The sequence below is a fragment of the Phacochoerus africanus genome, chromosome 8 (assembly GCF_016906955.1).
Source record: "Phacochoerus africanus isolate WHEZ1 chromosome 8, ROS_Pafr_v1, whole genome shotgun sequence".
NCBI lineage: Eukaryota > Metazoa > Chordata > Mammalia > Artiodactyla > Suidae > Phacochoerus > Phacochoerus africanus.
The window spans coordinates 35,123,570-35,139,927 of record NC_062551.1 but is presented as its reverse complement, the minus strand read 5'-3'; the positions used below and the strand labels follow the sequence as shown (position 1 = coordinate 35,139,927).

The 16,358-nt window shown below is 48.3% G+C and overlaps 1 protein-coding gene across 2 annotated transcripts in view; it reads right to left on the bottom strand.

Moving 5' to 3' along the window:
• Positions 1-13,418: 13,418 nt before the first annotated feature.
• The window catches only part of ZNF423 (zinc finger protein 423), a 371,150-nt gene continuing 368,210 nt past the window's right edge, over positions 13,419-16,358 (bottom strand). For both annotated transcript variants that reach the window (XM_047789865.1, XM_047789864.1), the window contains one exon: positions 13,419-14,111. In XM_047789865.1, the coding sequence (XP_047645821.1) occupies positions 14,082-14,111 (30 nt within the window). In that variant the 3' untranslated portion in view covers positions 13,419-14,081. The remainder of the gene's footprint in view (positions 14,112-16,358) is intronic.

Below are 16,358 nucleotides of genomic sequence, written 5' to 3'. Positions count from 1 at the left end.
AAATGACAACACCAGGAGATTTACTAAACTATGTATAAATTGACAGAACATTGTAAATCAACTGTAATACATTTTTTTAAAAAATCTATGTATATAATATAATATCTAGTGTCACTAAAAATCTATATGAGAAGACATACTTTAAAAGACTATATATAAACTGAAATGAAATTTGAAAAAATTTCCGAGGTAGGAAAGCAGTAAAAATAAATCATAGAAATGAAAAACAGAGAAAGAAAACAGAAAACAAAAAAAAAATGAAACTGCCAACATGAGCCCTAACTTGGCAATATTTATTAATGTAAATGGACTAATACATCAATTACAAAACAGTGATTGGCAGAGTAGATGATCTATAAGAAACTCACTTCAAGTATAATGCTATATGCAGGTTGAGGGTAAAGAATGGAAAAATATATATGAATCAAACATTAATCAAAAGGAAATATGTGGCTACATCCGCATTAGATAAAGTAGATTTCAGAGTAAAGAAAACTACCAGAAATGGAAAAAGATATTACCTAATGACAGAAGGATTGATTCACTCAGAAGACACAGCAGTCCTAAATGTATACGCACTAAACAATAGAACTTCAAAATGTGTAGCAAAAACTAATTGAATTGAAAGAAAAAATAGACACATCCGCAATTATATTTGGATACGTCAACAACCCTCTCTCTACTATTGATAGAGCAACTAGACAGAAAATCAGCAAAAATATAGAACTCAACACCATCAACAATCATTTATAAAACACTCTGTCCAGTGATGACTGAAAACATATTATTTTTAATTCCCAAGGAATTTATACCATGATAGATCACCGTATGGGCCATAAAGAGACGTCAACACATTTTGAAAAATTTAAATCGCAAAATATGTTCTCCAACCTCAATGGAAAAAGATAACATTAACAGAAAGATAAGAAAACCACAACAGAAAGATAAGAGGGCAATCACCAAACTCTTGGAAATTAAACAACACTTCTAAATAATCCATGGGTCAAAGAGAAAGTTTCAAGATAAAGTTTTAAAAATAAATTGAATGGAATGAAAATAAAAATGCAAGATATCATATATTTGGGATATAAAAAAGAAGTACTGAAAAGGAAATTTATTTATATCACTAGATGTATATATAGCCAGTCTTGAACCAACAATCTAAGCTTCCACCTCAAGGAACTATAAAAACAAGAGCAAAATAAACCCAAAGCAAGCAGAAGGAAGCAAATAATAAACAGAAGTAAGTGAAATGAAAAATCAAAAAATAACAGAAAAAAAGAATAATGAAGCAAAGAATAAGTTCTTGGAGAACAGAAATCAGTAAGTCTGATGAACCTCTAACAAGACTGACAAAGAGAAAGAGAAGATATAAAGTATGGATATCAACATAAAATAAGGGGTATTACTACAGACCCTACAGACATCAAACTCACAATGAGGAAACACTATGAACTGCTCTATACACATACATCTTCCAAGTTAGATTAAATTTTAAAATTCCTTGAAAGAACATAGACTATCACAACTCATCCAACATGAACATGAAATAGATTATTGAATAACTTTACATATAATTCATAAATATTTAGGAAATTGAATTTGTAATTAGAAACCTCCCACCCCTGCCAATAAAGAATGAGATCTGTGTGCTAACATGGAGAGGAAGGAACAGCCTATTGAAAGGGGCAATGAAGAATAAATCACAGAAAAATATGCCTGATAACATGTTTTTGTGCAGGAGAGAGATGTCTACAAATGCCTGCTTTCCTGTGCAGACTATCTCTGGAAGAAATGAGGCTGGAAAAAAGGAGTGTGTGTAGGAGGAATAGTTGATTTTTTACGATGCTTACTTTTATTTTATATCCATCTGAATAATTTAGACTTTTTTCTATTATTAATATTTAATAACTTTTTAATCAAGTATTTTATTTTAAGCATCCATATGCCTTTTCTGGCCAGAAACCTGCCTAAAGACCGATCACCTGGCTTCACAGCTCTGCTTTGTCACTCGCTAGCTGTGAAGGCTGAGTTCATGTCCCTTACCAGGAAATGAGGATGGAGACAATGAGGGAATAACTAACTGTCTGGGAGCATCAGGCCTCTGAATTCAGCAAACAGCACCTATGTGCCGTGCCTTGTGCTGGGTGTCATGAGTGAGGGCAAACCTAGCAGGTGCCGAGGGGAGGTCGGATGTTTGAACTAAGCCCTGAAAGAGCTGAAAGATCTGCTCCAGCCTAGGAGAGGGAAAATGCTACTGCAGAGATGCCAGAAGGCAGTGCACACCCACGGTGCCTGGGGACAGGGCAGCAGGGGTGCAGAGCAGAGCCAGGAGCCCTCAGGCTGCCAGAGCAGGAAGTTCTCATGCCAGGGGCAAATCGGAGCTCTCCTTTGTTCAAAGGACAGAAGTGCCAGGGTGTTTTTTCAGGTTCTCAGAGCTGATTTTCTCCTCTGCTTTCCATGGAACTATAAGAACCATCAGCCAATACAACTGTCCCCCGGGGTGCTTGACATGCCACCAAAGGCTGCCAAATGCAGCATGTCCTCAGATCCTCTCTGCAGTCTGGAGTGCATGCTTGTCCCCAATTACAGATTCGAGAAGCCATCCTTCTGCTCTGTCCCAGGTCTCCAGGCCTCCCAAGAAAGCCCCTTAAAGATAGGAAATTTTAAAGCCAAGATTAGCTTGGAGAGCTTCTGATTCAACACCCTCACGGATGAGCAAACTGAGGCCCAGAGTAGGGAAGAGACTTTCCCCCAAGTCACTCTCTATTTCTGGGCTTGTCTGTTCCAAATCAGAAGCAGGATCATCCTTAGGAAGTTTCAGGGGCAGAAACTGGCTTGCATGTGGCTTCTCTCCTTCTTAGGAGAGCCTTCCTGGTGCGGCTGGAGCCCCAGCCTGTCTGCAGGAGCGGGGTGACCGCCAGGTCTGTGTGCCTACCTTGCAGGTGCCGGCAGGAACTGTGTTCATGCCTACTTCGTCATCTCATCCAATTCTCACCACTCCACGAGAGCTTGATGGTTTATCCCCATTTACAGGTGAGGAAACAGAGGCACAGAGAGCCCGAGGCTCCAGCTCTACGCTAGAAAGGAAGACAGACAAATCCATCCTTTGAGACGAGAAACAGGGCTGTGCCCGCCCCCTTCTGCCTCCAGCCCACAACCCTGGGGGAGGGACTTGCTTCCCACAGCCTCCACTGGCTTCAGCAGCTCCTCTGTCTGTCTGTCCATGATTCAGAATGAGGTGAGTCGCATATCCCACCCCTCACTCATTTGGTACCCAAAGTTCCAGCCCCTGTAACATCCTCTCATGTGCTCTCTAGAGGCCTACAACTGGAGGCTCCATGGCCAAATCTAGCCCTCAGAGTGTTTTTCTTTGCACCCATGTGTGTTTTGGCTTTGGTTTGGTTTTGTTTTTAACTGAACTCTGAAGCAATTATCAACATTAAAAAAATGGGATTTTTCATCTGGCGTTGCCATAAGCTGTGGTGTAGATCGCAGACACAGCTCCGATCCCGCGTTGCTGTGGCTCTGGCGTAGGCTAGTGGCTACAGCTCCGATTAGGCCCCCTAGCCTGGGAACCTCCATATGTCGTGGGAGTGGCCCTAGAAAAGGCAAAAAAAAAAGGATTTTTCACAAAAAAAATCTGGATTGCCTCCTTTTGAAAACTTGGAAGATCTGGAAACGTGGGTCTTGCATTCTCCCAGGGCAGCAAGGGGCTGGACCTCCTTGAGATGGGCATTTACTGCCCATCCAGCCCCGTCTCTGCCCACCCACTTCACTCACCCACCTGGCCTGCCTGCTTGCTGTGGGCCCTGACTTTGTGGCTCCTGCTGTGGGCTGTCATGCATTCATGCAACACGTATGTATTGAATACTTCTTAGATGCAAGATACTGATTTCACAGAGAAAGGAGGAAGGGATCTCTTCACTCCAGTTGATCCCATCAGAATCTTCAGGACGTGGTGAGGGGATCTAATGAGCAAAGGCAGTTTGAAAAACAATTTTCTGTATTATGACCTAATTTTATATTTGGGAACAATTTTAAACATATTACGATTACACTAGTAGTAGCAATAGCAGAACCACGGCTGTGTTCAGCACTTTTCCTCCATTCATTTAGTTAACAAATATTTATAGAGCATCTACTATGATCTGGCACTGTTCTAGGTGCTGGGGATACAGCAAAGACATAAAGATAAAACTCTGCCTTCTTGGAGCTGACCTTCTCCTAGGATTCTTATTCTGTCCCCACAGCAGCCTGATGGAGGCAGGAGGGAAGGCACAAACTCCATATGCAGATGGGGAAACCCGGGTGGGGGTTGGGGTGGGAGTTGAGTGACTTGCCAAAAATCGCGCTATTCAGGAGTTTGTGTGGCTCAGCGGGTTTAGAACCATACATAGTATCCATGAGGATGTGAGTTCAACCCTTGGCCTTGCTCAGTGGGTTAAGGATCCGTGTAAGTTGCAGATGTGGCTGTGGTGTAGGTGGGCAACTGCAGCTCCAATTTGACCCGTAGCCCTGGGAACTTCCATAGCGCAGCCATAAAAAAAAAAAAAAAAAATCGCAGTGTTGAAAGGCAGACTGGAAACTGACCAGAGCTCCAGCAGCCCCCAGGCCCTGCCTTTAAGCCTCCCAGGACACCGGGGAGCCCCTCCTTCACCCCCAAGGGAAGCTCAGCAGGGTCTCTAGAGTGTGGACTCTGAATGTGGAGCTTGAGATCCAGAGGACAGGCGTTTGGAAGGTGGAACGGGCTCTGCTGAGAGTTCTGGAGCCTGCCATCCTGGGAATCCCTTAACGGTGGGAGGCCAGAGGCAGAAAAGGTTAAGCTGTTGCCTACAGGTCCCCAGCCTCAGAAGTGGGCCGGAAAACCACCGGGGGATGGTTACCCGCAGGAGGCCCTCTTGTGGTCTCCTGAGAATTCCCAGGAGGTAGTACTGAGGAGCTGATCCGTACCCGCTGTGACCTTGACCCAGGCTGGGCTGGCCTCTCGGAGGCCACATCGCTTCGTCCCCTCAGCATATGTTTCCAAAGGTAAGGTCGTGAACTGGGTGGGCTGAGAAGCAGCAGGGGACGGGGGGAAAGGGAGTGACAGGGCCTTTGCAAGACCTCTAGGTTTTCCGTTCTTTCTGGGCCTGGGTGGGTCTCGTGACTGGGCTTGGCGTTAATCTAGGAGCGGCCAGGGCAGGTGTAAATTATGCATAGCTATTTCTGGAAACTTAGATTTCTCAAGAGAGAGAAATTAATTTGCCTGTTTGGGCAAATAACACCAATTTTTTTTTTCCCTGCTTAAGGTCATTTTGTTAAAATAAAATTGATTAACATTCTCTTTAAAGTTTAAGTAGAAACTGCTCAAACATATTTTTATGCACGGAAGCACAGTTTGCGCCCTTCAGTAATTAATAACGCCACAAATAAGTTCACACCGCTCAGCTAGCGCTCAGCCCGCCGCCCCGGGCGGCCTCCGGATGGGCGGGGCCGGCGCCCAGACGGACCAATCAGGGCTCAGGGGAGGGAGGGGGCGGGCCGAGCCGCTGCCTCCGCTGCTCGGGTCGGAGGCTGGGTGCCTGTCAACGTTAGGCTGTCAGGGAACCAGCCTGGTCCCAGGCTCCCGACGGGCCACGAGGTCTCTGCAGGCAAAGGCAGACCCTGGCGGACCATCACCGGCAATCAGCCCCAGGGATGCGACCCGCAGAAGCCACCATTTCTGACTCGCAATGCTAAAAAGTGCTTTGGGCTGAGAAGAGGACTCTGGAGCCAGACTACTTGAGTTAGAACTGGAGCGTGAGCAAGTGGTTTCCTCATCTCTGCCGTGGTTTCCTCGTCTGTAAGAAAGGGATAACATTACCCACGTGAGGGGAGTTCCCATTGTGGCTCAGTGGTTAACGAATCCGACTAGGAACCATGAGGTTGAGGGTTCCATCCCTGGCCTTGTTCAGTGGGTTAAGGATGCTGCGTTGCCGTAAGCTGTGGTGTAGGTTGCAGACGCGGCTCGGATCCCACGTTGCTGTGGCTCTGGTGTAGGCTGGCAGCTACAGCTCCAATTAGACCCCTAGCCTGGGAACCTCCATATGCCGTGGGAGCCGCCCAAGAAATGGCAAAAAAGACCAAAAAAATAAAAATAACCCAAGTGATATTGGTGTTGCATAGATTGAAAGAGTTAATACCTGTTTGGTGTTCAGAATAATGCCTAGCGCATAGTGAAAGCTCAGATAATATTGTTTAGCGTCATCATCGTTCTTATCTCCTTTACACTTCGCAACACCTCTGTGTGGTAAGCACTATTTATTATCCTTCCCATTTTACCCATGAGAACAGAGACGCTCAGAGAAGTTAAGTACTTTGCTTGCGGTCACACAGCTAGTGAGATTTGAATCCAGGTCTGATATACTCCACAGCTTTTTAGGCTATAGGTGTCTTCATATGCATGCTTATCTTTCCCCTGGATCTTTTTCTTTCTTTTCTTTTCTTTTTACAGCTGCACCTGCAGCATGTGGAAATCTCCCGGCCAGGGGTCAAATCAAACCTGCAGGTGTAGCCCTATGTCACAGCCACAGCCATGCCAGATCTGAGCCACATCTGTGACCTACACCACAGCTCATGGCAATGCCCAATCTTTAACCCACTTAGCGAGGCCAGGGATTGAACCTGAGTCCTCATGGATGCTAGTTAGATTCGTTTCCTCTGAGCCATGATGGGAACTTCTTTGCCAGTTTTTTGTTCACCCAGGCACAGGAGATTGTACTTCCTGCCTCCTTGTGATGGAGCAGAGCCATGTGAGAGTTGCTGGCCAGTAAGTTGTGAGTTGAAGTTTTGTGTGAGTGTGTGTGTGTGTGTGTGTGTGTGTGTGTGAGAGAGAGAGAGAGAGAGAGAGAGAGAGAGAGAGAGAGAGAGAGAGAGAGAGAGAGAGAGATGCCCAGGCAAGAGAATTAAATTGACAGTATGAGACCCTCCCAAGTTCCCAGTGTCTCTCTGGCTTGGTTCCTGACCACACTGATGGTAGTCTGCTCTCTGAGACCAAGTTCCCAAGAGATTGTGAAGTAAGCCCCCTGGAGATCCATAGTGATTATGTCACATGAGTGAGAAATAAATCATTCTTGTGTTAGGCAACTGCAATTAGGGGCCTTTTTGTTACTGGGCCATATCTAGCCTATCCTAACTGATACACAGTCCCCAGAGACAGATGATTATAAAAGTCTGTCAATGCGCAGTGATAGACTTATACACCAGCTATTATCAGAGTTGTTATTATCAGCACATTTCTTCTGATGATTCCTGGAGCTCAAAGTAGGTTGCCTGGAGGATGAACAGGGTCATTGCTAGGGTGAAATAAGTGAAGCACTTGCCGTGGGCACAAAATTTAAGTGAATGGCAAAAAACTCAGAATAACACTTTAATGCAAAATGTATTTTTGAAAATTCAAAATTAATGCAAAAAATCCACAATGAATAAAATGTTTAATGATGACAAACTCCAACACTGCTTTGCAGAATTCTACCATGTTTGCTCCACCCTAATCCCAGTCCTGTTCCAATAAAGCTTTTTTAAATTAATTAATTTTTAAATTTTTATAATTTTTTTGTCTTTTAGGGCTGCATCCATGGCATATGGAGGTTCCCAGACTAGGGGTCGAAACAGAGCTGTAGCCACTGACCTACACCACAGCCACAGCAACGCCAGATCCGAGCCACATCTGCAACCTACACCACAGTTCGCAGCAACACCGGATCCTTAACCCACTAAGCAAGGCCAGGGATCGAACCCGCATCCTCATGGATACTAGTCAGATTTGTTTCCAGTGAGCCGCAATGGGAACTCTCTAATTTATTTTTTTCATTATAGTTTATTTACAATTAAAAAAAAAAAACAGGCTGCCAGCTTGTTGGCTGTAGTTTGCCAATTTGATTTTTTTTTAAAATATACTGTTAAATACTGTTTATCTTGATTATTGAGCTTTTTGGGTCCTCCTTAAATTGCAACCAAGGTGAATGCTTCACTCACCCTTAACCAAGTCTTGGCCTTGAAAATTAGACACCTGAATTGAGTTTAAAGTAGGGATTAATAATGTCTTTAGAAAAGAAGGGAAGGGCAGCGTTCCCATCATGGTTCAGTGGTTAACGAATCCAACTAGGAACCATGAGGTTGTGGGTTCGATCCCTGGCCTTGCTCAGTGGGTAAAGGATCTGGCATTGCCTTGAGCTGTGGTGTAGGTTGCAGACACAGCTCCGATCCCGAGTTGCTCTGGCTGTGGCATAGGCCAGCAGCTACAGCTCTGATTCGACCCCTAGCCTGGGAACCTCCATATGCCGAGGGAGCGGCCCAAGAAAAGGCAAAAAGCCAAAAAAAAAAAAAAAAAAAGAAGGGAAGGAAATTCTAGGAAGAAGAACAACATGGGCAAAGGTATGGAAGATGGACACAGCCAGAGATGTGCAGGGCAAACTGCATCCTATTTGGTGCTTCTGGAGAGAGACTGAGCAAGACAGAATTGGAAATGTTTGGCTTTTGTTTTGTTTTTTCTTTCTTTTCTTTAAAGGCTGCACCTGTGGCATATGGTTCCTGGGCTAGGGGTTGAATCGGAGCTGTAGCTGCAGGTCTATGCCACAACTGCAGCAATACCAGATCCAGCCACATCTGTGACCTATACCATAGCTTGAGGCAACACCAAATCCTTAACCCACTGGGCAAGGCCAGGTATTGAACCCGCATTCTCACAGACACTATGTTGTGTTCTTAACCCTCTGGGGCATATCGGGAACTCCTGGCTTTTGCTAAGGGGTGGTTGTTTTCTCCTCTTCTGAGACACTGAGTGTGCCTCGAATCTTTGTCTCCTGGCAAGCCTGAGTGATCCAATATCGACTACTGTAAATTGTCAAGATAGTGGCCCAGCGAACTTGCTTTGATAGCTACCAAGCACTTGGGGGATAGGTCCTTTGAGGGTGCCTCTCTCTTCTCCAAAGACAAGGTCCGACCCATCAAGACCAATATGGACCGGAGTCCCGTAGTGTCTCAGCAGTTAACCAACCCAACTAGTATCCATGAGGACAAGGGTTCAATCCCTTGCCTCGCTCAGTGGGTTAAGGATCCGACATTGCTGTGAGCTGTTGTGTAGGTCATAAACATGGCTCAGAACCTGTGTTTCTGTGGCTGTGGTATAGGCCAACAGCTATAGCTCCAATTGGACCCTTAGCCTGGGAACCTCCATATGCTGTGGGTGCAGCCCTAAAAAAACAAACAAACAAACAAACAAAAAAGACCAAGCTGGACCACCTCAGTTTGTTTCCAAAGATGTGGTCATGGGAGGTACCTAATAACTGTCAGGCTTTGCCTTGGGAGGAGAGAAGGGGGCCTTTCAGTTCTGTGATAGATTAGTTATATTAGTGACTCCAATTCTCCATCCCTCCCTGAATCCAGCCCTTTGTGCTAAGATCTTGCAGCTCCTCCCATCAGTAGGTGGGGTATATTCCCCTGCCCTTGAGTCTAAGTTTGGCCACGTGAGCAAAGATAATGCCGAAGCAAAAGCTTGCAAGTTCTTGAACAGATGGCCTGCTCTGCCCTTGCCCTTGGCCAATGCCATGAAAAGAGCATGCTCAGGCTACCCTGCCAGAGGCTCGAACGTGAAGAGCAGGGTTGAGGGGATTCAGTCATCCCAGTGAGGCCAGCCCACACTCACCAAGAGCCAGACTCCCAGATCAGATCAGCCAAGCTGAGCTAAGCCCAGCCCAGATCAGCCCAACCCCATATACCTATGAGCCAAATACATATCGACTGTAGTATGTCACTGAACTAGATCTCCTAGGCATCAAATGCTTTTAACCATCTCATACCTTTTCTTTGAACCTTTTAAATTTGCTCTTACATGGAAGCCATCTACATACGTATTCAATTTGTTTTAGTTAAGAATTGATTCAACTGTTACAGAAAAACCCAAATAATATTGGCTTGAACAAGAACTCATTTCTTAAGTTCAAGGCTTTTGGAAGGAGGACAGAGCTAGTATGTATTTGGGACTCTTGGAGATCCAGGCTCCTTCTACATAGTTGCTCAACCCATGTGTGGCTTCTATTTCCAGGTTGCCTCATGGTTCAAAATGGCTTCTGGAGCTCCAGCTATTGCATCTACATTCCAGTCATTAAGACGGATTGGGAATGAGTTCATTTTTTCTCTTTAAAGACAATTCTTAGAATTTATATATATCTTATTTATATCCCATTGGTGGAAAAAAATGTGGCCATTTTACTCTTGGTGGTCATCTTCTAGAATGGATAGGGTATATTATCTGAGCCTTCTCCTCTCCAAGGTAATATGTGCTCAGATTAAAAAAAAAAAAAAAGCAGGGTTAATTTAGTATGGAAAAAAAGGAGAGCTGGCAGTCTTTCCTATAGGGTATATCATTTTATTCCTAATAATAATAAGTATTCAATCAATTTGCCCTTCAACAAATAGATGATGGCCACAGAGGAGAGTCAGACGCCCAGGGCTAGAAGGCAGGGCACCCAAACTATAGTCTCAGTTCTATCCTGAATTGTGTGACCTTGGATGAGACTCTGAATATCTGCAGGCTTGTTTTAATCCATCTAAAACTGAACCCCAGTATAACCAGAGATCCCTAAGGTTCCAGCTCAGGGCTTTGGCATTCATGGTGCTTTCTTCCCACTGCTCTAGGTCTGCCTAGATCCTTTCATTCTTTGGCCCTGAACGCAAATCACTTCCCTAGCAAGGCTTTCCTCAATATGCCCCTTCTTCGGTGGGTCCCTGTTCATCTCACACAGCCCAGCCCTTTCCCATCACTGTGTGCCACTGGATGTTTATTGGCACCCTTGTTTGCTAGACGGCTGTCACGTGACTGTGAGCTCCGGGAAGGCGGGCATCACATCCTGTGTGCACCCCTATGTCCCTAGCACCTTCTGCGGTGCCTGGTACACAGGAGCAGCTCCATAAATATCTGGATGAATGAATGGATTGAAGTCTCAGTCCTATTTACTGAACGCTTGCTTGGAGGTACAGAACCCACCCCTAAGGATGCCCGCTTTGGGAGGGAATAAGAGAGCAGGCGGAAAGTTTAATATTAAACATCCTGTGAGTTTGGAAGGAGCATTCTCTATGGGTGGGGAAACTCGAGAAGATTCTTCCTATGGTAGCTTCTCCACTGAGACCAAAGCCCTTATGCATCTGCTAATCCAGAAGCTCTAGGCAGATACCAAGGACAGGGATCTGTGGCCCAGGAGTCTTGGGCAAAATACCCACAGAGCCACTAGAAACATGATTTGTACATGTAAACCCAGCGCCAGTAAAGTTAGGTCTCCAGTGACCTCACCTGCTCCCCACCAAACACTCTACTCCAGCACCCAAACCGCTCATGGCGGATCCCATCCCAAACTCTGCTGAAAGGGCCCCCTCCTGGGTAGGATGCTGGCTTCACGGTCCTCCTAACAATAACGGTACCACTTCGGGTCTTTCCCTGTACCCAGCCCTTCCTTTCCTATCGACATCCTTTCCTACGACCTGCCCAGTGACCCTCTAGAGATCCTGCAGAGCTGAGGGGTAAAGCAGCACATCCCAGCTCCGAACCATTTGACTAGAAGGAAGCAGGGGTCTGGGAAGCACCGGGTTACAGCCCTGCCCTACCCCCACCCCAATCCTGCCTGATGGTGACAAATACAAGTCCCAGTAAGGGACGCCCTGTCCCCCCTACAAGCCCCCTCCCCACACAAAGTCACGAGGGGCTCTCAGCTGAAGCAGTGGGGGCAGAGCCAGCTCGAGAACAATGGGGCCGGGGTGAGGGGGGGAGCCAGTGGGGTTCCCTGGCTGCCTTGTCATCACCATAAACCTCATTACCTCGCGGTCCCCTAGGCTGCCTCTCTCCTTACCCAAGGCATCCGCCGGCTTCGCTGCTGATTCCCACACGGCGTGAAAAGCTCTTAAACCCCCCGCTGTATTTTTAATGGGGGCAGTGACTAATTTAGCCCTACGCCACCAACCGTCAAATCAAATCTTCTATTGGTACTTACTGAGGACTCACCTGGGTTCCATGGGGTTCAGGATAAATCCGGACTGGAGAGTGTCCAGAGACGGTGATCAGTGATCTGGCAAGCCCCAGGTCACGCTGGGTCCTGCCGCCAGTATCAGCCCCACATCCGAAAGGCAGGCTTGGCTGTGGACTCAGGGCAGCCTCCCAGCCCGTGCCCAGCCACACTTCGGGGAACACCCGTATCTACCCTAAGATCTTCCCTAAAATGGCCAAGTCCCCACAGGACTAAAAAGTGGAGTTCACCACCTTTGGCTTCCAGGAGGAAAGAGCCCTGAAATTAAAGAACAGCTGCTTCATTCTCTCCACAGGTAGCAGGAGTCCCCCCACAGATTCTCAGGCGTAAAAAATGCCTTTAGAAAAGCTAACAGCCCCACCCATGTCAGATGCTTACACATGGTGGCAGCAAGGGGAACTCTTACAGAAGCCCCTCGATCCGGGAGTCAGAAGATGCTGGGTATAATTGCTCCAAATTCCACGCCACGACTTAGTATTACATTATAATTAGGTACAATCTGTCTGCCTATTTCATTTCCGCTCTGCAGAGGGTAATAACCAATTTTCCTGCCCCTTGTGAAAAGTTAACAAGGAAGGGCTTCCCCGTGCAGATTCCGAAGGCCTGGCTTCTGATTGGCAAGTTGGCCAAGCACCAGCATGATGGAGGTAGGGGTGGATGGCCGGGTGGGAGGCTAAGGCTGCTGGGTGGGCCCTGAGGCATCCTCAGGATGCCTAGGGTGCAAAGTGTCAGGAGACACCCATTCTTGGGACCCTTGAGAGCTTGGATCCCCTGTGATCCCCCCCCCCCAAAACCAAGGCACTTCGCTTGCCCCACTGGAGTCCTGCTCACAGCCACTGGTCCCAGCACTGCCACATCCCACTGATCTCTGTGTCCAGAATCTGCTGCTCCTACCCCGCTCCGCTCTGCAGACCCTAGCTCTGGATATTATGGGGTTGGGGAGCCGTCCTGAGCTCTTGTCCCATCCCCACACCTTGGCCATAACTAAAATCCAGGTCCTGCCTGGAGCCCGGTCAAGGTAAGGGTTAAGCATGTGACCGGCGGCATCCAGCACCTGGGAAAGCCAGACTCCAGGGGGAGTGTGTGGCCTTGGCGTGGGCTGCCCACTTATCCTTGGACCTCAGTTTCCCCCTCCACAACCGAGACGATCAGAGTATTTAAAGGTCCCTCCCACTCTGAGTTCCATGCCCCCTGCCAGCTCAGTCAGTCTGTGTGCATTAGGTTACTACGCTTCTTCCTTCCCGAGGGAAGCTGGATCTATTGTGTGCAGGGCCCCCTTGGCACATGTGATCCACGGGAACTCACTTGTGGACACACCCTGTAGGTGACGACAGCACCCCCGCAGCCCTGGGCTGGGGAAGAGAGAACCAGGCAGCCGGATGCTATTCGCATGGATTCCCTTTATTGAACTGTACTAGTTACTGCAGTCAGATTAAGTCACATTTAAAAGCAGACCATCCAGTTGCACTGAAACCGATTATATTCATTACATAGTTTTAATCACTGTCCGGTGAACTGGCAAATCCAATCAAAGCATTAGTCTTTAATTAAAAAATTAAAAGGAAATATTCAGACAATAGCCAAGCAATCACATCACAATGCACAATTACCTAGAATTGCAATTAAAAAGTAGTTAACCGAAGGGGGGGAAAGAAAAACAAGAAAGAAAAAAAAAAAGAAGCAAAGAAAAAAAAATCACACTAATCCTTTTTAAAAAACTATCAATATAATACATGGAGGAACAAAGGACAATAGCCTCAAAAAGCGGGTTTCTCTAACTCTAGAAATGTAGTCTGCGGCGGAAACTCTAAAAGCACACTAGCTGTAGCAGGACAATAAAAAATACTGAGCATGGAATACTTTTAATCTCTGCCATTAATATTCATTTCCAGCTGCTTATAATAGCAGCGCCTCATGGCCAAATCATTAGAGTTTTACATCTGGGTTGCAAATGACACTTTGATTGGATGTAATGTTCAAATGGCCCTCCCCACGGCGTCTCCGGCAAGCCTTCTGCGGAGAGGTGTCCTGTCGAGCGGTCCCTCACTGTGCGTGCTGGCTCATCGTGTGGTTCTGCAAAGGCGAAGAAAGGAGACACGCATGAGGGCAGAAGAATGGAGAGCATGCCCATCCCCTCCCACTCGGTGCATTTACGCCGAGCGCGGCAGAAAAGCATCGCGATTATTAGCGAACAAAATGCAACAAGGAAAAAGTGCTCCGGGGACGCAGCTGCCAAGACGCCGCGTTGATTTGGGGCTTGGGGATCGGCTCCTGTTGCCGCCAACCTGGGCTCCCTCTGAATTTTTTTGTAGACCATTCAGGTCTTCGCGTGGGGACTGGCTGTACGGAGGGAGAGGGGCAAAGCTGGGGAGGGAGCAGGAATTCAAAACATCCCTGTTCACCGCTCCATCTCCTTTTGCTCTAATGATCAGGAGGCAATGATATCTGATTGCCTGCAGGCTTCCCCCAGATCTCCCTCTTGGTCCTTCCCAGGAACTGCTCTGAGCCTAGTGGAGGGAGACAGCAGATGTGCCATGCAGCTCTCTGGCCAAGAAACACCCGAGTGGCATGGACATGGAGTGGTATGGACATGCTGGGGCAGGGGACAGCCACGGTGCCTGAGGCCGAGGCTGCGCACAGGTCACCCACAGGGAGCGCGCTGGAGGAGGGAGCCTGCCTGTGCTGTCATGTGACAGAGCTCTGGCCAGAAGAACGTTATATAGTTTGTCTGAATCCACTTGGGAATTCAGGGCCCAGATGGGACCCTCTGGCCAAGTGCTTCCGTCTTCCCCCAGCCCGTCGCACGTCCCCCCCTTGCACCAGCCAGAGCAGAACAGAGCAGCAGTGTGGGACTGTCTTTATAGGGGCCAGTGGCCTGGGGCTGGGGGTGGGATTTGGCCTCTAAGAGGCTACAGTCTTTTTGTTTCTTTTCAGTGGTCTGTGTTCCAAATCCCGATCGATCTCATCAAAGCCTCAGGTGGTATTCAGGGGCCTCATGACACCTGGCGAAAGGATGCGAAAGCCACCCAGGGCAGAGCAGCCCTGCTGGGGAGCATCTTCCAGATGCCCAGACTTAGGCACTCCCCGTGGCTGGGAGCCGCTCCTGCAGCTCTGCCGATGACCACCAGGGGTCAGACGTGGCACTGCCTCTCTCTCCTGGGCTCCAGGTCTGGGCTGTGAGATGTCCGCAGCTTCCAGAGGAGACCTGGGGCCACCCTGGCTCCCCAGCCCAGGGCCCCCATGGCAGCCTCTTCCCACTGCAGGCATGGCTACTGCCTCCATAGATGATGTCACCAATCCCTCCGGCAAGCTCACGGCCGGCGAAAGGCAGCACCCTGTCCTCACACAGCAGATGCCCACTGACTCCCACAGCACAGAGCACCAGCCACTGCTGTCCTCCTTCCTTGGGCTCCCGGGCGCAGGCCACATGGCCAGAGTCTGGCAAGCAGGCATGCTGTGTGCTGTTGCAGGCACATCTCTTTCAATCCTCACAGCAGCCTTATAAGGCACGAGATGGTAAAATGAGGAAACCGAGGCTCAGACAGGCTCAAGTACACCCAACTAGGACGCAGGAGGGGTGGCAACTGGAATCCAAAAAGCCAGGGGCTTGGTCGAGAAGGCAGGCTTCCCACAGCGCCCTACCCCCGATCATCCAAACTCCTCTCCAGACACAGGCATAAACGCTGCCAGCGTGGCCTGGCACCTCGGTCAGGGACCCAGAGGCACAAGGCAGGTTGTCTGAGGCCACAGATGGGATGCGGCGGTTTCCATGGGAACGGCCACCCTCCAGCCGCGGCACCTCTCCCCGCACTTGTGCAGGGACAGCCAGCCAGTCCTGCAGGGAGCTGAGCCCACCCTCCATCAAACCATCCTCCTGCCTTCCAAGCCTTTGTGAATTCAGTTCCTGCCTCCTCTCTCTTCCCAATCAGGTCACCCTTGAAGTCCTCTAGGTGCATGGGGCTCCCATCCCTGCAGCCCCCCGAGGCCCCTCCAACCCACCTTCCACACATCGATGTGCCTCCCAAGTGCCCGACTGGCCGTCTCTGCTGAGCTGCAGGCTGGAGGGCATCCCTGCCTTTCTCGGTCCCACCATGCAGACCGGACCCCAGGGTGGCCCCCATCCAGCTGGGCTGTGGCAGGCACAGCTGCCAGGATGGAGAGGTGGCCTCACCCTCCCGCCTGGCAGTTAACGGTGCCACGTGGCCCGGGCTGTCTGGGTGTGGTCAGGTCCTTCTTTATTTGTAAAGGGTTGGGGAGGCGGAAGAGGAGCGATGGTAGGAAGGTAAACACGTATAGCTCTTTGCTCATTCTCAAATTATC